The 24259-nt window shown below is 43.2% G+C and overlaps 2 protein-coding genes across 4 annotated transcripts in view; one reads left to right on the top strand and one right to left on the bottom strand.

The window, feature by feature from the left end:
* The window catches only part of SGCD (sarcoglycan delta), a 423227-nt gene that overhangs the window by 290024 nt on the left and 108944 nt on the right, over positions 1-24259 (bottom strand). The gene's annotated exons all lie outside the window — the stretch shown is intronic.
* On the top strand, positions 15815-19280 carry LOC132540416 (uncharacterized). Its single transcript, XM_060198047.1, has 2 exons — positions 15815-16739; positions 19169-19280. The coding sequence occupies exon 1, from the start codon at positions 16079-16081 to the stop codon at positions 16724-16726; it is 648 nt and encodes a 215-aa protein (XP_060054030.1). The 5' UTR covers positions 15815-16078; the 3' UTR covers positions 16727-16739; positions 19169-19280.

The following is a 24259-nucleotide window of genomic DNA, read 5'->3' as shown; positions in this document are numbered from 1 at the left end:
GAGGTAGAATAGAGTTGATCAAAAGAGCAGATTTCAGTTCAGGCAGGCCTGGGTTTGAAAGGTGGTTTAACCTTGAGCAACACAGTTTAAATTCACTGAGCTACATACTCCTCCCTTATAAAACCAAGACTAAAATCAGTGTCTGTGAAAATAAACAACCTGATTAAAAAATGTGGAAAATACCTTAACAGAAGCCAAAGAAGATGTGCAGATGGCAAATAAGCATATGAAAGGATGCCCCACATCTTCAGTGATCAGAGTAATGCAAATTAAGCAAACAATGAGCTGTCATTGCACACCTCACAGAACAGTCAAAATCCAGAACCTTGGTTACCCTAAATAATGGTGAGGCATGGAAGAGCCAATAACTCTGACTTGTGCTGCATGGAATGCAAAAATAGGTGGCCAACATGGGAGACAGTTTGGCAGTTTTGTGTAAGAATAGTATTCTGAGAGTATGGATTGACCTGTCAATGCCCATGTTCAGCAGGGAAGCAATTACAGAAGCCAGACCTCCCACCTTCTGCATCTCACAGTGTCCATACTCCCAGAGGGTTAAAGAATAGGAAAGCTATCAAGGGAGGGGATGGGATGTGGAGTTCTGGTGACAGGAACTGTGTGGAGTTTTGTCGGGCTAGCTTCGTGAAGAGTCAGGTCCGAAAAGGATGTATGTAGGATAGGGGGTGGGGAAAAGGAAAAAAGCGTGCAAAACAGTGAGGATTAAACCAATGCCCTGGAGGCAGGGTAGTGCTTAGTTAACAGTGGTTATGTAAATAGAATACAGTGTTAAGCAGGGGGGATTAAACCAATGAAACAGAATGGATCTTAGAAGCAGAATTTAGAAGCATACCAACAATAATTCCCCTTCTTTTTAAATAATGACCATAGCATCAGGAGTGTGGGGTGAACAGAAACCTATATCGTACAGGCATTTTCAAAAGAACTGGCAGAAGACATGGAGGAACAAGTAAGAGAGCAGCAAGAACCAGTGTGTTGCCAAGGGGAGGCTTGAGGGGGCGTTTCTTGCCTCTGGGGGCATCTCATTCCTCTGGGGGTGTTTCATGCTTCAAAAGGTGTTCCTGGCTCTGTGGGCATCTCTTGCCTCTGGGGGCGTTTCATGCCTCAAAGGGCATTTCCTGTCTCTGTGGACAGAGCCTGCAGGTGAGGGGGTGTGGCCTATAGAGTCCCAAGGCATCTGACTGCAGTCAGTCTTTGAGAAACCCAGCAGCATAAAGGGAAACTGCTGTAAAGTTGTGTAAAGTGTCCAAGAGGTGTACCAATAAGTCCAATAAAAGTATCAATCCAAAGCAGATGTTTTTTCATGTGAAGACGAAAATTGTAATTCACTTACTTGTGAAACAAAACTTTTAAAGGTTGTTTAAACAGCATAAGCTCAATAGAAGAACCATGGTTAGAAGCCTCAGCCCTGAGAATCATTAGCATAACCATTGTGTTATCTACCCCACCCATATTCATACAGTTTTTAGGATTAAACATTTCACATTTATGCCAAGACATAAAAAAAATAAAATCAAAAGAGAAAAAAAACATTTTTGGATTGTTTTGGGATATCTCTAGAAATCATAGCTGCATCCAGCATTTTTTTTTGTAAAGTCAATGTCATACAAATATTTAGTCATTCAAATCACTCTCTTATGAAATGCAACTGAAAGCAGACAGCAAACTTAAGATATTAAAAGAGAACAATGAGGGGAGAATCGAGAGAAAAGCCGTAGGCAGCTTTTGCTTCTTTCACCTTGAACCAGATTATCCAGATCTTACCATGTAGCATCATAAGTCCCCGGAGGGCGTTCTAGTCCAAAAAGCTCTTTGAAATTCCATTTAGGGTGCTTCTGATAGTTTTTACTGGATTGTTGCAGGCACCCATTTTTAAAAATGTCTTCCCATTGAAGAAATATTGAATCAGGAGGGTAGAACTAACCACGTGTCTCCATTTTTGGGGACTGCCAGGGCACTGGAGAATGCCTGCCAAGCCTGAGCAGTCCCTCTCCATGGGAAACATGAGAGAAGAAGTACAGAAAGTCCCAGGAGAAATCTCCGCGCATCTCCCAAGCTCCACGATCATGGTCATAAGGAACCAAATTTCCCAGTTAGGGAACCAAAGTGTGGCCCAGAGCAAAAAAACCCAGAGACAGAGAAACTGTCACATGAAGAAGGAGCAGAGGCCTTGGGAAACCTCTTCACATGTAGAAAGGCAGCCCATGACAGATGGGCAGCCAAGTTCACTTATCTGGGGGATGGGTGGGCCAGGTCCCACGCTGGTGCCGGTCCCTGTTCAGGCACCATTATGTCGCGCTAGCTTCATGGGTGGGAGAGAGAGACGACTAGGGACTCATGGCTGAGTGGTACGCATTTCAGTCTTTATTCATGTGGAACGCAGCACAATCTAAACTATCTCTAATCACAATCTTGCCCTTATATATCCTGAGGTGGAAGAGTCAGGTCCAAAGAAGATGTATGTAGGATGGGGTTGGGGAGAAGGAAAAAGTGTGCAAAACAGTGAGGATTAAACCAATGCCCTGGAGGCAGGGTAGTGCTTAGTTAACAGTGGTTATGTAAATAGAATACAGTGTTAAGCAGGGAGATTAAATCAATGAAACAGAATGGGTCTTAGAAGCAGAATTTAGAAGCATACCAAGAGAGCTGTACCCCTTTCCTATGATTTTGTCAGTGTTTCCTTTTTATCAATAAAATTTAAAAAAATTAAAAAAAGATGACTACTCTCAATCTGGTAATTATACTTCATGGCATTTACCCAAAAGAGCTTCAAACATATATATATACACATACTACATACAAATATGTTTTTAGCAGATATCATCATAATTGTCAGAACTTGAAGGCAACCAAGATATTATTTAGGATGAATAAACACACCGGTACATTTGGACAATGGGATATTCAAAACTAAATAGAAACTGTGCTGCCCAGGAGGTGACACACTGGATAAGGCACTGGATTCTCTAATGTGAGGTCCTGAGTTTAGGCCTTGGCATCATCTGTGCCAGAATAGTGCTCTGGTTCTTTCTCCAAATCCCTGCTAATTGATAAATAAATAAACTTTTTAAAAAACTATCATGCCATGAAAAGACATGGAGAAAACTTAAAGTCTGAAAAGCTAATAGGATAAGAATACATATTGCTTGATTCTAATTATAGAGTTCTGGCAAAAGCAAAGCTATGGAGGTAATAAGATTAGTGGTTTCCAGGGGTTAGGAAAGAGAAGGTATGAAGAGGCAAGCACAGTGGATTTTAAGTGCTGTGAAACTATACTGTGTAACACCATAATCATGAATATGCAACACTATTAATTTCTCCAAAATCCATAGAATTTGCTACATAAAGAATGATGCATACAGAAATTTGAAAAAATGTGCTTATTTATATATTTTTATTTATAAAAAGGAAACACTGATAAAACCATAGGATAAGAGGGGTACAATTCCAAGGGCGGAGCTAAGATGGTGACATGGAAGCAGCTGCTAGCATAAGCTCCAACAACAACTGCTGGAAAAGGTAGGATACCTCTCTTCAGCAGAACGGGAAATAAGGGATTCTAAGTGTGACACAAAGGAGGTGTCTATAGCTCAATTTGGATTAGAAAATAGAGAAAAAAGAAAGGAAATTTTTTTATTATTTCCAAAGCACACTCCTCTCCCCCTCCCCTCATAACCAGACTTGGTGGCTGAAGAGCTGGTACTAGAAGGCTCTCCACTGAGCTTTTTTCTTTACCAAGATTCCTGGCTCATCAGGGTTGTCATTCCAATCCTGTTCCTTTATGAATCCCTTTGCTCTTTTTTTTTTTCTGTATAAGTGATATAGGCCCAATTGGGGCTACAAATATCTGAGGAAGCAGAGCCTCACCCTGCCTGAGAAAGACTGCCTGGAGGGTTTTTTGTTGTTGTTGTTGTTGTTTGTCTGTTTTTGTTTTGTTTTGTCTTTTTAACAACTGGCTGCCTCTGCTCAGGGTGCATGAGCCAATTAAGAGCCTTCCAAGCTGCAGACCCACTGTTAGAGTTTTTTACTCTGTTCTATTTTATTATTACTATTATATATAGCATGTTCCTTTCCCTCCATCGTTCAGGTTGACTCTTAGTGTATTTTAACTCTTAGTGTATTTTCCATTGCTAGGTGACTAGGTGTCTTATCCATTGTGAGAGGAACTTGGTTCACACTTCCTACCTCCTCTATCCACTCTCCCCCTTCTCCTTCCTCCAAGCTAATTAAAAAAATACAGAGACACTGAAAACAACAACAGAGACATATGGGATGATCTCAAAAGAAGTAACATTTATATAATTTTCCTGCCTGAGGAAGAAAGAGAGGAAGGGGAAGCAAACATTCTAGAGGAAATAATAGAAGAAAACTTCCCAGACATGAATAACAGAAAGGACATCAAGATTCAAGAGGCCCAAAGAGTTCCAAACAGAATCAATCCAGACCTGAAGACACAAAGACACATCTTAATTACAATGAAAAGAAGTAAGGATAATGAAAGGATCCTAAAGGCTGTAAGAGAAAAACAAAAAGTCACATACAAGGGAAAACCCATAAGACTATCAAGAGACTTCACTACTCAAACTCTAAATGCCAGAAGAGAATGGCAAGATATCTATCAAGCCCTGAATGAAAAAGGGTTTCAATCAAGGATAATATATCCTGCTAGACTTTCATTCAAACTAGATGGAGGGATCAAAACCTTTTTAGACAGACCATAGTTAAAGGAGGCAACCATAACCAAGCCTGCATTAAAAGAGGTTCTAAAAGACCTCTTATAAACAAGAACTTCACTATAATACTTGCAATATATCAGAGCAAATAAAAAATTGTTGAATAATGGCACCACAATACATTAAATCCATAATATCAGTAAATGTCAATGGCACAGAGTGGGAGGATGGGTCAGAAAACACATCCCAACCATATGCTGCTTGCAATAATCCCACCTGACTCAACACGACAAACACAGTTTTAAAGTGAAAGGATGGAAAACTATCATACAGGCTAATGGAGCACACACACACACACAAAAAGCAGGAACAGCCATTCTCATCTCTGACACAATAGATTTTAAATTAAATAAAGTAACAAAAGATAGGCAAGGGTCATTACATAATGATTAGAGGATCAGTCAGCCAGGAAGACTTAACAATTATTAACATCTATGCACCGAATGAGGGACCATCTAAATACATCAAGCACTTACTGAAAGAACTTCAAAAGTATATCAATAGTAATACAATAATAGTGCGAGACTTTAACACCCACTATCAACACTTAGACTGGTCAACAAAGCAGAGAATCAGCAAATAAATGAGAGAATTAAATGAAGAGATGGAGAGACTAAACCTCCTGGACATTTTCAGAGTTCTTAACATCAATAAATTAGAATACACATTCTTTTCAAATCCACACAACACATACTTAATCATAGACAACAAGTTAGACCACAAAGACAGCATCAGAATTCAAGAGCATTGAAATCATCCCAGGTATCTTCTCAGACCACAGTGGAGTAAAACTAAAATTTAACAACCAACAAAAGATTATTAAAAGACACATATTTTGAAAACTCAACAACATACTGCTTAAGAACCACTGGGTTAGAGAGACACTCAAGCAAATATTTCAAATGTTTCTGGAAACAAATGAAAATGAAGACACAAGCTATCAAAATATTTGGGACACAGCTAAAGCAGTATTGTGAGGGGACATTCATAGCCATACAATCACATATTGGAGAACTTTTAAAAACACAGCCTGAGTTTTTTTAATATATAGGCTGAGTATTTGATATGTGGTCTCTCTCAAAAGCAACTGGTGGCACAGCTATATACAAGATGCTGGGTATTATACAGCAAACCCTAACAAAGGGACTTTTCAACCCAATTACCAAATACCAACATTAGTTAACCCAGTTACCAAATAATGTGATGATAACAATAACTATCCATTGTCTTCTTGAACCTTACGATAGCTGGAACCTCACATTTCCACTATAGAGCCTATATTTCCCCCTGTCCTGGAACATTTGGGTGGGGAGCCCTTTCCTGCATGCTCCTCTAAATTTATATCAAATAATATTGCATCCACCAATCACAACCTAATCAATGCAAAAATATCACCTTAGCATGCTTCACTTCAAACTGTGTCCAGAGACTTCAGGTGTGAAATGACAACCCTTCAGCTTCGTTAATCGGGTGAGACCTTTCCTTTCATAGTATTCTCTAGTTACATTCCAGGTGGTTCACTTCCTAACAAAGTCCCAAACCTCGATATAGACCAGGTCCCCTAAGACAGAGCATATGTTCACATGTATCCATAAACTAGGACAAAATATATACATGAAAGCAAAAGTACACAAGAGTCTGCAGTGAGTACCCCCCAACACTTCATCTGCATTAACACAGCCTTTAGGTCCATAATTGTTCAACAATTTTTTTTTGGCTTTGTATGTTAACTCTCTTTTCAGCCACCAGGTTCCAGAGGCTAGCAGGATGCCAACCAGACTTCCCTGAACTGAGGACCCCACCAATGTGTCCTGGTGCTCTGCTTCCCCAGAGACCCACCTTACTAGGGAAAGAGAGAGGCAGACTGGGAGTATGGATCAACCAGTCAACACCCATGTTCAGCGGGGAAGCAATTACAGAAGCCAGACCTTCCACCTTCTGAAACCCACAGTGACCCTGGTCCCATACTCCCAGAGGGACAGAGAATGGGAAAGCTATTAGGGGAGTGGATGGGATATGGAGATTGGGTGATGGGAATTGTGTGGAGTTTTACCCCTCCTATCCTATGGTTTTGTTAATGTCCCTTTCTTAAATAATAATAAAAAGAGGGGTACAATTCCACACAATTCCCACCACGAGCACTCTGTATTCCATCCCCTCCCTTGATAGCTTTCCTATTCTGTATCCCTCTGGGAGTATGGACCCACGGCCATTGTGGGATGCAGAAGGTGGAAGGAATGGCTTCTGTAATTGCTTCCCCACTGAATATGGGCATTGACATGGTGATCCATATTCCCAGCCTGCTTCTCTCATTCCCCAGTGGGGTAAGGTTCTGGGGAATCGGAGCTCCAGGACACATTGGTGTAGTTGTTTATCCAGGTAAATCTGGTTGGCATCATCTTAGCATCTGGAACCTGGTGGCAAAAGAGATTTAACATATAAAGCCAAACAAATTGTTGTACAGTCATGAACCCAAAGGCTGGAATAGTGCAGATGAAGAGTGGAGGTGGGGTTCTGTTTTGTAGACAGCTAATAAGCATATTTTAATTATATTCCAAAGGGCCTGTAGCTATATTACTTTTTTTTTCCTGAGCCTGAAATCTGATATGCAGGCGGATCCAAATTATTGTCTGGGGAGATGTTACCATGGCTGGAAAAAGGACCAGAAAGCTGGATCAGGGCAGAGTAGCCCCAAATATGGGAAAGGAGTATAAATATTGTTGACTATAAATCCCATCAATTTGATGTGATCTGGGGCGATTACTCAGTTTAGGAGTCTATATGACCTCTGCATCCCTATAGATCTGAGCTCACATTCTATGGTCATCAGTAAGAATGTTCCAGGCTGCCCCAATATTGGGACCTATCTTCCTCAGGTGTAGCATAGAGTATGTTGTTCAGCCTCCCTTTGGAGGATGGAGCCTTCCCTACCATTGTTGATCCAAGTTGAGGGTAATGGGGGTCCACAAAGAGGTTTATTGTATTGTTCCTGACAAAGATGACCATTAACAATGGAGAGAGGTATTTATTTAAGGTCTAGGCCCATCATGACTGTTTGGGAATGTCAGGACTCCCCAAATAGGGCCCCAGCTGGTGGGGTGGCCTGATTGTGACTAGAGAGTCATCATTAAAATATGCCAGTCTCTTGCTCTCATTCAGCTTTTGCTGTCCTTGCTTTGGTAAGTGGCAGGCTAGCTTCACGGGCGGGAGACAGATGACCAGAGACTCATGGCTGAGCTGTATGCAGTATCTCTTTATTCATGTGGAACACAGCACAATCTAAGTCAAGCTAAACTAAACTAAAACTATATTTAAGCACAATCCTGTCCTTATATATACTAGCCAAGTAGGGTAGAAACAGGATGTGAAGTAGAGAGGGTGGAGCAAAAAAAGATTGGTGGAAATCAGGGTGTACTAGGAGAGGGGGCAAAGCAAAAAGACATCATGAACCAGTGGGGATTAAACAAATGCCTTGCAGGCAGGGTAGTGCTTAGTTAACAGTGGTTATGTAAATAGCATACAGTGTTAAGCAGGGGGGATTAAACCAGTGAAACAGAAGGGGTCTTAGAAGCATACCAACAGGTAAGGTTAGCTTTGTAGTGAATGAGGGAAGTGTAATAGAAAGTAGGTGAGGAGAGTATCTAAGTCTAAGTAGATACTATTTCATTATGAACTTTATACTACTGTGTACTTTTGCTTTCAGGTATATATTTTGCCCTAATTTATGGATACATGTGAACATATGTTCTATCTCATGGGACCTGATCTATATCTAGGTTTTGGGACTTTGTTAGGAAGCGAATCACTTGGAATAGAATTAGAGAATCCTATGAAAGGAAAGGTTTTATCCAAGTAATGAGGGTGAAGGGTTGACATTCCACATCTGACGTCTCTGGACACAGTCTGAAGTGAAGCATGCTGAGGTGGTACTCGTTGTGTTGATTAGGCTGGAAAACTATGATTTTTTAAAAAAGATTTTATTTATTTATTAATGATAAACATAGGAAGAGAGAGAAAGAGCCACACATCACTCTGGTACATGTGCTGCCAGGGATTGAACCCAGGACCTTATTCTTCAGCGTCTGCTGCTTTATCCAGTGCACCACCTCCTGGACCATAGGTAGCTATGATGTTTTAATGCAAGTTCCTTACTGCAGCTGTTCCATTCTGATGGGAGTTTTCAATAGTCTGTGTGTTTGGGAGGGAGCTAAGCATGACAGGAGGGTGGGAAGTGGAGATGAATAGCAAGTTTATGGGTCATCTCTGTAGCTCTCCTCAATTTTGTTAAAAACCATCTACCACTCTAAATAGTGGAATCTTAAAAGCAGCATCTATCAGCCTTCTGAAGGCAATGCTCAGAAGTATATTTGGAAGGAGACAACCTCAGAAGGAGATATCATTCCTAATAAATTAGAAAAACAAAAACAAACCAATGAAAATCACCTAAAAACTTAACAAAATGCAACCAGGATTTCTTCAGAAACTCACTAAGCCACAGCCATCAGGTTGCAAATACTACTATGATACCATCTTCAATTCACTGGGAAGATGACCTCACCAATATATCCCAGAATCTCATCTACACCACTAGGGAAAATAGAAACAGGCTGGGAGTATGGATCTACCTGTAAACTCCCATGTCCAGTAGAGAAGCAATTACAGAAGCCAGACCTTCTACCTCCTGTACCCAATAAGGAATTTTGGCCCATACTTGCAGAGGGGTAAATGTTTGGGTAAGATAAACAGAGGACTCCGAACCTCAATTCCATCAGGACCCAGAGAGAAAAGATAAAATACAAACAAACAAACAAAATGTATGTAGAAGTAGTAGGTGTGACTCAGAAAGGAAGAAAAGGAGGGCCCATAGAATTAAAAAAGGACCGAGAGGAGGCCAGTTGGTGGCACACCTGGTTGAGCACACACATCACAATGCACAAAGACCAAGGTTCAAGTCCCCATTCTCCACCTGCAGGGAAAAGCTTCACAAGTGGTGAAGCAGTGCTGCAGGTGTCTCTCTGACTCTCTCCAGCTCCATAATCCCCCTCCCTCTCAATTTCTCGCCATGTCTATCCAATAAATAAATAAATAAATAAATAAATAAATATTTTAATAAAAATCAAAAAAGGGTATATATATACATACACACACATACATAGAAATAATTGCCAACTCATATTTCTGACCTTGGGAGAACTACTCCAGTTTCTATGGAGGGAATGGAGACACAGAACTCTGGTGGTGGGAAATGGTGTAGAATTATACTTTTGCTATATTATAGTTTTATAAATCACTCATAAAAAGTATCGGGGGAGTATCGGGGAGTGTTCAGGTCCTGGAACATGATGGTGGAGGAGGACCTAGGTGGGGTTAGAATGTTATGTGGAAAACTGAGAAATGTTACTTACACATGTACCAACAACTGTATTTTACTATCAACTGCAAACCATTAATCCCCCCCAAATAAAGAAAAAAAAAGTCTCTAAAGAAAAAAGCAGCATCTATCTTTGATGAGATAGTAATGCAAATTAAGTACAATAATGTAGATAAATACATTTAGCATGGTACATGGCACATGGTACTCAGTATCAGGTAATTCTTGTTATGTTAAATATTTGAAAGGATATTATTTCTTTCTATAGCATCCAGGATGCCTATTAGGTATTTATATTCTGTCAAGAGTATAGAAGAGAGATGATTTTCAACTAAGAAAGACCATAACAGGACTAGAAAACTGAATAGGAGACTCAGGAATTAAGTTATTCCTGGCCACACTGCTGTATTCTGAGAACATTAACTTAACTTTTACATATGCATTATACAGCATTACATTGAATATTACAACAATTTCCACCACTTCAATATGACACCAAATCATACTTCCCTACTACATTCTAAGTAAAGACATAATGATGAAGAAGCACTATAAATTCACTTTATGAAAGTAGTTACTTCTGTAATTTTATTTGTTTATTTATTTATTTAATTATCTCCAGGATTATTGCTGGGGCTCAGTGCCTGTACCATGAATCCACTGCTCCTGGAGGCTATTTTTTCCCTTTTGTTGCCCTTATTGTTTTATCATTGTTGTGGTTATTATTATTGTTGTTATTGATGTCACAGTTGTTGGATAGGACAGAGTGAAATGGAGAAAGGAAAGGAAGACAGAGAGGAGGAGAGAAACATAGACACCTGCAAAAGACCCCCCCTGCAGGTGGGGAGCCGGGGGCTCAAACCAGGATCCTTACTTCTGTAATTTTATAACACTCTTGATAAAACACTGTTAATTCTTTTTGCCAGAAAATAGCTCACTTGGATAGCATGCTGCATTGCCATGCGTGCAGTCCAGGTTTGAGACTTGGCTCTACTACACCGAAGGAAGCTTTGATGCTGTGGCATCTCTCTCTCTCTCTTCATCTCTGTCCTCCCCACCTCTCTCTATCTAAAAAAGTGTGACTTTGTTGCCATTTCTAGATCCCCCTTTTTATATGTTCAACAATTCTCTTTCTGAGCACAGTCTCTATGGTCCCTGCCTGCTAGTGGAAGCATGGGCAGGGCTGCCTCTATTTGATACAGAGCTTCATGTGTTTAATTTATCCAGGCCCCTGTTTCCTCATCCATATGAAAAAGGAGTTGGCAAGGAGGCTTTCTAGGCCTCTTCCAACTCTAAAATTCCATGAGGCTATTTCCAGGCTCTGGTATGAGGGGCCTCAAATTCATCTTCTTTCTACATGACCTCATCCTTATAACATCATTCCAATCCAGGAATTTTACCAAGAGCTAATTTGCACAACAATTACTCCCACCCAGCCAGTCTGCTTCTGGCCCCAGTTGTGTGGACCCTGGGAGGGAAGTGGAACTCAGGCCATCTGTCCTTTTCCACCACAGACTGTGTTTCTGAATGGCTGCCTGGGATAAATTTAATTAGTAAAGGGAGCCTGGTGGAGGGACTCACAAAACAGACTGAAAAACCAAAAAAAAAAAAAAAAACAAAGGGACTTATGAATACTATGTGTTTTCCTCTACCATCCTTATTTTGCAAAGTCTAAATTCTGTTTTTCTCTTTGCCCTTGTAGTAATGGCACCAGTACAGAAACCTTCAGCCATCCAAATTTGTCCTGCACAGTCAGGACCATTATAACTCCAGTGCCTGCCTGGCCATGTAATAACCTTTGTGAGATACTTTGTCTCACGATATCTTTTTGCCACGTTAGGCTTTTGGGTTTTTTTTTTGTCTTTTTTTGCCTCTAGGGTTATTGCTGGGTCTCAGTGCTGGCACTACAAATACACTGCTCCTGGAGGCCATTTATCCCATTTTTGTTGCCCTTGTTGTTACCCTTGTTATTGTTGTTATTATTGTTGTCATCATTATTATTATTGTCATTGCTGTTGTTGCTGGATACAACAGAGAGGAGGGGAGAGAGTGATGGGAAGAGAAAGATAGACACCTGCAGTCCTGCTTCACCGCCTGTGAAGCGACTGCAGGTGGGGAGCCAGGAGCTCAAACTGAGACTCTTATGCTAGTCCTAGTGCTTTGCGCCATGTGCACTTAACCTGGAGTGCCACCATCCAACCCCCTCCCCAAGTTAGGGTCTTAATGACATGTACCTCTTCCTGTATCTGTAGTGGACATTCTTTTTTTTTTTTTTTTTTGCTGCCCAATCAATATCTACTTTGATTTCTTTTGGTAAAAGTCAGGCATTTTGCTTTGAGGATCACTTCTGATTTTTCTGGGACTCTGAGAATGGAACTCAGAATCTAGGTAAAAAAAAGTCCTCCACTTATTAGGTTCTTATTAAAACACCAGCTGAGCATCATCCATTGAGGATACCAGGTTTGAACCATAAGTCTTCTTCTTTAGGGGAATATATACTGGATTTTGAAGATTAGCAAGCATTGTGGCTGCAGAGGTGGATTGTTGTATGCTTCACATTGGGTTCTAGTTCTCCCCCGCCAAGAGAATTAGACCAGTCCAGTTAATTTCGTGGGCCCGCTTGGCCCCGCCCCTAGGGACCCCACCAGAGTTTGGGAGTGCCAGAGTTGGAGAGTTCCTGAGTTCCAGAGTTCAAGAGTAAGAGAGAGTGCTTGCGCCGCTACAAAGAGACAGCAGAGTTCTGTTTGGTGATTAGTTTGGTTTAGTTTATGAATCGTTGTTCCTGAATAAAGAAATACAGCTTCCCTGCCCAGCCGTTGTCTCCGCGTCTCTGTTAGCCGCCCGTGAAGCTAACCCGCCCAGCAAGAGCCTCCGAAATTTTAACAAATGGCACCCAACGTGGGGCTGACCTGCGCATCTCTCAGATAAGTAAAGACAATTTGGCTACCTATGCACTATGGCCTTCTCTTATGCTTGTGAAGAGATCTCCAAAGGCCTCTGCTCTTTCTTCACGAGACTGTTTTGCTGTTTCTGGAACATTTATCTCTGGACCACTCTGTGGTTTCCACTCGCTCGGGCGAACTCAGAACAGCCAGCGGGAAGAGCCAGCGGGCGGGAGGCGAGGCGCGGAGCTGCTGTTTCCACCTGGTTAAACAGCCAGCTAGCCGGCTGTGCCCAGACAACCCCGCGCACCGCACCCACAGCCCCACAGCCCCGCAGCCTGCAGGAGGCCGACACCAGCACACAAGAGCCCCAAGAGCCGCGCAGCCCGCAGGAGGCTGACGCCAACATGCTGGAGCCCGATGCCAACATGCTGGAGCCCGATGCCAAAACGCAAGAGCCCGAGGCCAGCCCACAGGAGCCGGCTCTCCACCGCGTGGCGCAGGGCACTGGACGTGTGATCCCTCCACACTGCTCGGCCACTGCGAGCAGGGCAGCAGACATGGCAGGGCCATGGGGCAGGGCCGCGGCGGCCTATCATGGCTGCCACCCCTGGGCACCTAGGCCCACACCTTCTACAAGCCTGGCCTGCCTGCCCTCTTGCTATGAATTCTGGAATGATCCCGGGCTCCCTGCCGAAACTGGGCACACGAGATCTCCAGCTGCCAGTCCGGTCTGAAGACAGACAAGCTGGAGTACGCAGAGATTTGTGCAGAGATTGCAACCTACAATTCCTAAAAGTGAAGCTGCGCGGAAAGCCACCTCCAGATGGTGAACCCCCCCAAACAACTAAGACAGTACAGATTTAAATTTAAATTTAAATTCGTGTTTAAAATGACATGTCTTCGTAACAAAGGTTTCTCTCCTTGTGTATTAATGACCATGTTTATGTGTATGTTTAAAGTTTGGTAAACAGTAACTTTAAGGCTAAATTCTTACTAGTCAAAGTTAAATGAAAAAGGTTTTCAACGTAATTCTCATAAAGATAAAATTAACTTACATTTAAAGTCTGAGGTAAAAATTAGTTAACAATCAATATATTTTAACTAAGTTGGTCTAAACAAAAAGTTAAATAGACTTGTTGATATGTAAAACTCTCCACTACCTTCTCTATTAGAAATGGTAGATCGCACATGGCTATGCTAATTATTCTCATGCCTGAGGTTTCCTCTCCGGCCCACACCTAGGGTGTGTCTCCATCTTGAATGGGTGTAACAAAAGGTTAAAAAGACGTTGTTGATATGTAAAAGTCTCAAATTCCTTCTCTATTAGAAATATGCTAATAACAAGTTTTGTTTCATAGTAAGTAAGTTGCAGCCAGCTGCCTTTGGGACTCTAGGCCATTCCCGCCCCCATGCAAATGCCCGTTGAGGCAAGTAGCCCCCCAGAGGCAAGAAATGTTTTTTTTTAAGCTGATAAAGTTTAGCCCACAGAGGCAGATATGGCCCCCTCAGGCCTTCCCTTAGCAGTACACTGGTTCTTGTTACTTACATGTTTGTGCCAGTTTCTTTTTTTAAAATAAATGCCTGTATGATATATGTTTCTGTTCACCCCACACCCTTGATACTATAATCATTTAGTTAAAAAGAATAGGGGGAATTGTTGTATGCTTTACATTGGGTTCTAGTTCTCCCCCACCAAGAGAATTAGACCAGTCCAGTTAATTTCGCAGGCCCGCTTGGCCCCGCCCCTAGGGACCCTGCCAGAGTTCGGGAGTGCCAGAGTTGGAGAGTTCCTGAGTTCCAGAGTTCGAGAGTAAGAGAGAGTGCTTGTGCCGCTACAAAGAGACAGCAGAGTTCTGTTTGGTGATTAGTTTGGTTTAGTTTATGAATCGTTGTTCCTGAATAAAGAAATACAGCTTCCCTGCCCAGCCGTTGTCTCCACGTCTCTGTTAGCCGCCCGTGAAGCTAACCCGCCGGGCAAGAGCCTCCGAAATTTTAACAACAGTGGATCAGTGGGAAGTGTGCATGTTTTGTAAACCTGAGGCCCCATGTTAAACCCCTCATCACCTCAATATGGCAGAGTGAAGATATGGTCTTATTCTGTCTCTCATTAAATAAATAAATTATTTTCAAAATGACTATTGACCATGTTGTTGTACTTTTCATCTATAGCAGCTAGCATACTGTACACACTGCATGACAAACACTCCCAAAGAAAGTTGGTTCAAGGCTTAGTGAATACAACCAAGAACATGTTATGGTAAAAACAATACATGACTGAGTTATCCTGTGTGATGACTTTTTATACTGTGATCAAACCATTATGACATCATTTTGCAGAAGGAAAACAGAGTGAAGATAGATAAAGGGATTCACCTAAGATCAGTGTCGGGGTTAAATCCGGGCTGCCCAGCCCCTCAGACCTCACAACCACAGACCACAGGAAGTGACGGAGCAGTAAGGCAAGAACCACAACTTCTTCTTCCCTCTCTGAAAGGTATTATGCATTTTACTTTTTTATACTCATCCTCAACTGAACACTTCAGAATAAATTCCAATTTTCAATTTTTTGATTTCCTCATTCTCCTTTCACTCAGGAGATGGGAGATGCTAGTTGTATCATTTAAGTTAAATGCAGTCACTACGACAAAAGAAAAAAGAAAACCAACAGGATGAAGGATGAAAATACATTGTTGTACAACAGACACATCTCTATACAAGGGAAACTCAGATGTCCACCTGTTGGTATGTTCCCTTCCCCTTGACCTCTGAGAAAAATTGGTTTGCCCCTTGCTACTTTCACGCCCCGCTTTCTCCCTGCCCCCTATGCTAAGGATGGGCAGAGTCCCAGCAGCAGCGGCGGAGAGAGGATGATGGAGAAAAGCACATGGTGTGGTGATTTGCCCGTTCGTGAATAAAGATTAAACTGCGTTCTCAGCCCAGCCGTGTGTCTCTGGTCGTCTCTGTTACCCACCTGTGAAGCCAGCCCGGATAAAACAACATATGGCGCCCAACATGGGGCCGGACCTGCACATCTCTCAGATAAGTGAAGACAATTTGGCTACCTATGCACTATGGCCTTCTCTTCTGCTTGTGAAGAGATCTCCAAAAGCGTCTGCCCTGTCTTCACGAGACTGTTTTGCTGTTTCTGGAACATTTATCTCTGGACCACTCTGTGGTTTCTGCCCAATGCCAGCCCACAGGAGCCCAACGCCAGCCCGCAGGAGCCGGCTTTCCACCGTGTGGCACAGGGCACTGGGCGTGGGCTCCCTCCACACTGCTCGGCCACTGTAAGCAGGGCAGCAGACATGACAGGGCCATGGGGCAGGGCCATGGCGGCCTATCATGGCCGCCACCCCGGGGCACCTCGGCCCGTGCCTTCTGCACGGCTGGCCCACCCGCCCTCATGCTATGAAGTCTGGACAGATCCTGGACCACCTGGAGACCACAGGCTCCCTGCCGAAACTGGGCCCCCTGGCCGAGATCTCCAGCTTGGGTCTGAAGGCAGACGAGCTAAAATACGGAGAGATTTATCCAGAGATCGCAACCTGCAATTCCTAGAAGTGAAGCTGCGCAAGAGGCCACCGCTGGACAATGCACTCCCAGAACAGCTAAGACAGTATAGATCTAAATTCGTGTTTAAAATGACATGTCTTCATAACAAAAGTTTCTCTCCTTGTATATTGAAGACCATGTGTATGTGTGTGTTTAAAGTTTGGTAACATTAACTTTAAGGTTAAGTGTTGTATGCTTTACATTGGGTAGTTCTCCCCCGCCAAGAGAATTGGATCAGTCCAGTTAGTTTCACAGGCCCACGTGGCCCCTCCCCTAGGAACCCCGCCTGAGTTAGAGAGTTCCACAGTTGAAGAGAGGCCAGAGTTCCAGGGTTCAAGAGTTCCAGAGTAAGAGAGAGTGCTTGCGCCGCCGCAAAGAGACAGCAGAGTTCTGTTTGGTGATTAGTTTGGTTTAGTTTATGAATCGTTGTTCCTGAATAAAGAAATACAGCTTCCCTTCCCAGCCGTATGTCTCTGGTCGTCTCTGTTAACTGCCTGTGAAGCTAGCCCGGCCAGCTAGAGCCGCCGAATTTTAACAACAAATGGCGCCCATGTGGACCTGACCTACGCATCTCTCAGATAAGTAAAGACAATTTGGCTACCTATGCACTATGGCCTTCTCTTCTGCTTGTGAAGATCTCCAAAGGCCTCTGCTCTTTCTTCACGACTGTTTTGCTGTTTCTGGAACATTTATCTCTGGACCACTCTGTGGTTTCCACTCGCTCGGGAGAACTCAGAACAGCCAGCAGGAATATCCAGAGGGCGGGAGGCGAGGCGCGGAGCTGCTGTTTCCACCTGGTTAAACAGCCAGCCAGCCGGCTGCGCCCAGACAACCCCATGCACCGCGCCAGCAGCCCCGCAGCCCTGCAGCCTGCAGGAGCCCGACGCCAGCACGCAGGAGCCCAATGCCTCCATGCAGGAGCCCGATGCCACCACACAGGAGCCCGATGCCAGCACGCTGGAGCCCGATGACAACACGCTGGAGCCCGATGCCACCACGCAGGAGCCCAATGCCAGCACGCAGGCCAGCCCACAGGAGCTGGCTCTCCACCGCGTGGTGCAGGGCACTGGATGCGTGATCCCTCCATGCTGCTTGGCCACTGCGAGCAGGGCAGCAGACATGGCAGGGCCATGGGGCAGGGCCGCGGCGGCCTATCATGGCCGCCACCCCTGGGCACCTAGGCTCACACCTTCTACAAAGCTGGCCCGCCTGCCTTCTTGCTATAAATTCTGGAATGATCCCAGACCTCCTGGACCCCCGGGCTCCCTGCCGAAACTGGGCACACGAGGTCTCCAACCGCCGGTCCGGTCTGAAGGCAGACAAGCTGGAGTACGCTAAGATTTGTGCAGAGATCGCAACCTGCAATTCCTAGAAGTGAAGCTGCACGGGAAGCCACCTCCGGATGGTGAACCCCCCCCAACAACAACTAAGATAGTACATATCTAAATTCGTGTTTAAAATGACATGTCTTCGTAATAAAGGTTTCTCTCCTTGTGTATTAATGACCATCTTTATGTGTATGTTTAAAGTTTGGTAAACAGTAACTTTAAGGCTAAATTCTTACTAGTCAAAGTTAAATGAAAAAGGTTTTCAACGTAATTCTCATAAAGATAAAATTAACTTACATTTAAAGTCTGAGGTAAAAATTAGTTAACAATCAATATATTTTAACTAAGTTGGTCTAAACAAAAGGTTAAATAGACTTGTTGATGTGTAAAACTCTCCATTACCTTCTCTATTAGAAATGGTAGATCGCACAATGGCTATGCTAATTATTCTCATGCCTGAGGTTTCCTTTCCTGACTCCATCTTGAATGGGTGTAACAAAAGGTTAAAAAGACGTTGTTGCTATGTAAAAGTCTCAAATTCCTTCTCTTTTAGAAATATGCTAATAACAAGTTTTGTTTCATAGTAAGTAAGTTGCAGCCAGCTGCCTTTGGGACTCTAGGCCATTCCCGCCCCCATGCAAATGCCCGTCGAGGCAAGTAGCCCCCCAGAGACAAGAAATTTTTTTTAAGCTAATAAAGTTTAGCCCACAGAGGCAGATATGGCCCCCTCAGGCCTTCCCTTAGCAGCACACTGGTTCTTGTTACTTGCTTGCATGTTTCTCCATGTTTGTGCCAGTTTCTTTTTTTAAAAATGCCTGTACGATATAGGTTTCTGTTCACCCCACACCCTTGATACTGTAGTCATTTAGTTAAAAAGAAAAGGGGGAATTGTTGTATGCTTTACATTGGGTTCTAGTTCTCCCCCGCCAAGAGAATTGGATCAGTCCAGTTAGTTTTCGTGGGCCCGTTTGGCCCCGCCCCTAGGAACCCCGAGAGAGGGTTCCAAAGTGGGAGAGTTCCAGAGTCCCAGAATTGAAGAGTTCCAGAGTTGCAGAGTAAGAGAGAGAGGGTTCCTGAGTTCCAGAGTAAGAGAGAGTGCTTGCGCCGCCGCAAAGAGACAGCAGAGTTCTGTTTGGAGATTAGTTTGATTTAGTTTATGAATCGTTGTTCCTGAATAAAGAAATACAGCTTCCCTGCCCAGCCATTGTCTCCGCGTCTCTGTTACCCGCCCGTGAAGCTAGCCCGGCCGGCTGGAACCTACGAAATTTAACAACAGTTAAGAATATAACTTTAAGGCTAAATTCTTACCAGGCAAAGTTAAATGAAAAAGGTTTTCAACGTAATTCTCATAAAGATAAAATTAACTTACATTTAAAGTCTGAGGTAAAAATTAGTTAACAATCAATATATTTTAACTATGTTGGGCTAAACAAAACCTGCGCACATTAGGGTGTGTCTCCATCTTAAATGGGTGTAACAAAAGGTTAAATAGACTTGTTGATATGTAAAACTCTCGATTACCTTCCCTATTAGAAATGGTAGATTACACAATGGCTATGCTAATGATAGTCATGCCTGAGGTTTTCTTTCCTTGATTCTCATGTTTACCTTTTCACATTCTATTGTTTAAACTTTAATCAACCTTAAAATCATTCTAAAAAAGACTTCTAATTGTAATAGTTATCAATTGTGATAAACTTCTAACCTGCTACAAGTTTGTTTCATAGTAAGTAAATTGCAGCTGTCAAGTTCTCTACAAAAAAGCAGAATTCTGGCAGCGGACCTTCCTCATACAATGCTCCACCCCCTGGCATTCTTCCGTGGACATCTGCTTTTGACTGGCACTCCTATTGGACTCACTGGTACACCCTTAGACACTGCACAAAAGTGCAAAAGTGCTGCTATATTTTTCAAACACTGACTGCAGCCAGCTGCCTTTGGGACTCTAGGCCGTTCCCTGCCCCCATGCTATAAAATGCCCGTCGAGGCAAGTACGCCCCCCAGAGGCAGGAAATGTTTTTTTTTAAGCTGATAAAGTTTTGCCCACAGAGGAAAAAAAAATGGCCCCCTCAGGCCCTCCCTTGGCAGCACACTGGTTCTTGTTACTTGCTTACATGTTTCTCCATGTTTGTGCCAGTTTCTTTTTTGAAAATGCCTGTACGATATAGGTTTCTGTTCACCCCACACCCCTGATACTGTGGTCATTTAGTTAAAAACAGAAGGGGGAATTGTTGGTATGTTCCCTTCCCCCTGACCTCTGAGAAGAATTGGTTTGCCCCTTGCTAGTTTCGTGCCCCGTTTTCTCCCCGCCCCCTATGCTAAGGATGGGCAGAGTCCCAGCAGCAGCGGTGGAGAGAGGATGATAGAGAAAAGCACATGGTGTGGTGATTTGCCCATTCGTGAATAAAGATTAAACTGCATTCTCAGCCCAGCCGTGTGTCTCTGGTCGTCTCTGTTACCCGCCCATGAAGCCAGCCTGGATAAAACAACATCCACCATCTCTTGAGAGAACCTCTGTGAGAGCTTTTGGAATCCTCTGCATCAGAGAAGTCAAGCCTGAGCACTGGAAGGCAGAGTCGTTTCTAGAGTAACCTTTTCATTGAGGGCCTCCCAGAAGCTAAGGAGATCTATCAGCTGGCATTCCACGGGGCCCTGCTTAGAGTCTGGAGTCACATTCACTGAGCCATTATGAAGAACTCTAATGCTCTCAATTACACCTAAATTAAGATAAAGCAGTAACCTAGTTACTGTAAGAGTGGTTTTATTTATAGACAGCAATTTAATCTTTAATATGCAACCACCATCTGTAAAACTACTTAGCCCCATCTATCCCATTTATGTCTTTATTAGCCTCTTGTAAAAACACATGGAGCACCCTCGGTTATAGATGTGAAATGAGTTCTCTCTGCTACACTTTTTTGAGCTCAAGAATGTTGATTTAATTACAGTGGAGAGATCCATTTTTTGTGCTGACTATTCTCCATCTATTATATCCCAAAATGAAATTACCTACCATCTCCATAGGAAGGAGACAGGGTTGATGACAGTCACCAAGGAGGACTGTGTAGCTCCTCTAATTGTAGCATTTGCTTGGAGGAGGGGGTGGGGGAAGGGGCACAGAGAGATTTCCATGCTCAAAACTGGCAACCTTTTCAACAGGACTGTCTCTCTGAAGAAGGCACCTCTCAGCATGTGGAGCCAACTATGTTACTTCAGCTGGCATAGTGGAGGCCTGTTTCAAAAGAGCAAACTATCTCCAGTGTCAGAACACACCCGGAAGTGCTGTCATGTCTAAGCTATGTAATGCTGCAGAGATAGTATGCCTCTCCTGAAGGAGACAGTATTATTTTCTGAGCAGCCTTTCTAGGCTCTGAGGGCATATATAGAGCCTGACAGCCACAGTCACTCCCTTTAGTCACGATTAGTTGGCAGATAGATGGAAACACACACTTATACACACAGAGAGAAATAAAGTTTTGCAAACCTAGTAGGATGTCTAAAAATAAGCAATTTACTGTTTTGTCTAGTCTGATGTTTAGAATGTAGAAAATATCAAACACCTCCTCCCAAACACACACACAACAAAACACCTGAGGTTCTTTATGTTTTGACAGAGGGTGACAGATACAGAGAAACAGATGTGGGGGTGAGAGATAGAAATGGAGAGCTGTAGCACTGCTCCTGAAGCTTCCTCCCTGTAGGCAGGGATCAGGGGCTTGAACCTGGATCCCATGTATGTCACATGTGCACTCAAATGCATGAGCCACTCTCTGACCCCCCAAACTGAGGCTCTTATTAAGGAAAGCAGAAGATTTTCATAGCTAGCAGAGGAACTAGATGGGTTTCAGTTAGAGTCACCAAATATAGGCCAAGGGTCCCTTACTCCTGATGTCACTTCCAGATATCACTGACTGCCTTTCTTGCTGTGCCCAACCAGTGACTCAGGCCAGGAGACAATGGGAAAAATGTAGCAGAGATGCCCTTGTGCTTATGTCTGAGGAAGTGATACCCAAAAGTTAGTAACTCGTTGACTGACACATAGTGAGTGAGTGTGGAGAATGGCATGGGTCCCAGGCATCCCCTTTTCTGGTTCTGAGGCCTTTACATACCCAAGGCTGTTATTTACACCCAGTTAGCATGACCCAGGGTGGATAAAACAGGAAGCTGGGAAGCTAACTGAAAGAGATAACTTGAAGCTCAGTCTTTCATCAGCCCAATGTGCTTTCTAACAACCACAGCCCCAGATAATGGTTCCAAAGACTCAGTTGAAGGATTCCTTTGTGGGACCACTGAAGAATCACATGTCATAGTGATGAGCGCATGCTATCCAGTTTATTTGTAACAAGAACTTGGTCATGCCATCCTACCCAGGGGCTATGGAATTGTCACTATCCTTTACAAAGTGGGTCTCAAGAGTGAGCACATGTGAAAGTAGTCCACAAGAAGGTGAGAAAGGAGGAAACAGGCATGAAAAATATATATATCCTCTCTGAAGACAATTCACACTCTCTTTGCTTTAATCAGAGCTGCCCATTTCATTCCAAGTGCCACCCACAATCTGAAAGCATTCTTTCTGGCTGGCTATCTGTCTGCTTATATATCTATTATTGTCACTGGGACTTAGAAAGACAGACACAGAAAGATAGTGCAGCTCTCAAGCTTCATTCAGAGTGGTAAGGGTCAGGCTTGAATCTGAGTCTTCCCCATGAAGAAGCATGTGCACTATCCAGGTGACCTATCTGGCCAGCCCATTAATTGTTTACTTGCTTCGTCTCTGTCTCTGTCTCATAAGCCCCATGAGGACTGGGGCATGCTCTCTCTTATTCACTTTTGTACTCCCAATACTTGCATGATGCCAGTTATAAAGGAAGGCTCACACAGTGATCATTACCTTAAGTAATCCAATTGGAGAACTCTGATGGAACAGCTAGGGAAAGGGGATAAGAGCTTATCAGCAAAGATGGTAAATGTTAGCTGTAAAGGTGATTTGAAAATTTATGGCAATTCTTAGAAAATACTATTAAAAGAGAAAGCCTATGGAACTACATGGTAACCATAGGTTGATGTGCACCCCTGTGGCTTGGCATTTTACCCTCTGGTGCCTACACATTGCTTTGTAGTTGAAAAGCAAAATATCTGACATCTAAACTGACTTTCAGAATGTAGGGAAACTTGAAAGTCCCAAAGAGGGGGTGGCTAGAGCTTAGGTTTGTGATGGAATGCCAACTCCTTTCTATCTATTCAACTCTCATAGGCAAAATCTCTCATAGGCAAAATCTCAAAATCTCAATTGTGTGCATAGCAGCCATACACCTTAACTCAGTCACATGTGCAGAATGGTCCTGAGATCAGAGACTGGAGCTAAACAACACACAAATTCTCAGAAGGGTCTCTGCTCTTGAACAAGAAACCTTTTGCAGCCCCATTCAGAGTTTGACCTCTTTCTCCCTCTCACTGAGCTCTGTTATCTCAGCCTTGCCAAGAACATGAATGATATTTAAAGCAAAAATGAAGTGCTAGATTTCGAAGCCCCCAGTTCTCCACCACAACCTGCTATGCCTTGCTTGAATAAGGAGGTCATCTTAGGTTGTGGTGGGGCCGCACCGGGACACAGATACAGACCACTACTTCCACCCAAACAAGCCATTTCTAACTGGGGTACTAGTGAGTAGTGTATGCCTTTGCACACCTGAGGCCCTGGAGATGTCCTCACACTAGCCTTTGAAGCTGAAGTAAGAACACAGCTTGGGCCAGTTTCCTTCCCTGCTTCCAAGAGAACCTTCCTTGTACTTTTAAAGACCACAGGGAAAGACAGTTGTGCTACACAGCAATGGCAAATTTTCATTACAAATGCAGGAGGGTTATCTGTGCAAACATCTTTCAATTAGTCACACTACAGAGAAGAACTGTTGCATAGATATAGCAGATGCACTGAAGGTGGCAATGGTCCTTTTGGTCTGCATCATATGTACTCATTAGAAAGGAGTACAGGAGTAGATATTAAAGACATAACACTTATCATCCTGTAAATGCTGTAATATGCTAGTACAAAAGATCTTAATAAAATAATACTATATTACCTTCCATTAACAAAATAAGGAATCTAAGAGAGGATGATTCACTTGCTCAAGAATCCACAGCCAATAAATAAGTGAGTCAGTCAAGTGCTAGTTTGTTTGCCTTCAAAGTTGTGTCCATTATGCCCAGTGTGCCACCGTGTTAGAGATTCATGTTCAGTGTCCAGAGTGGATGCAAGGCCATTCCAACCAAAGCCAGTCTCAATCCAGTCTACCACAGGGTCTGAGGTCATAGGATTAAGTATCTGTCTTTTGGGGTAAGAGTTCAATGGCAAGAAGTTCAGTAAAATGCCCA

This window comes from Erinaceus europaeus, chromosome 9 (genome assembly GCF_950295315.1).
Source record: "Erinaceus europaeus chromosome 9, mEriEur2.1, whole genome shotgun sequence".
Lineage (NCBI taxonomy): Eukaryota > Metazoa > Chordata > Mammalia > Eulipotyphla > Erinaceidae > Erinaceus > Erinaceus europaeus.
This window is presented reverse-complemented; position numbering and strand designations above follow the sequence as displayed.

Excerpts from the sequence above, each read along its gene's own strand:
- LOC132540416 (XM_060198047.1), top strand. The coding sequence starts at position 16,079 with ATGGCCTTCTCTTCTGCTTGTGAAGAGATCTCCAAAAGCGTCTGCCCT.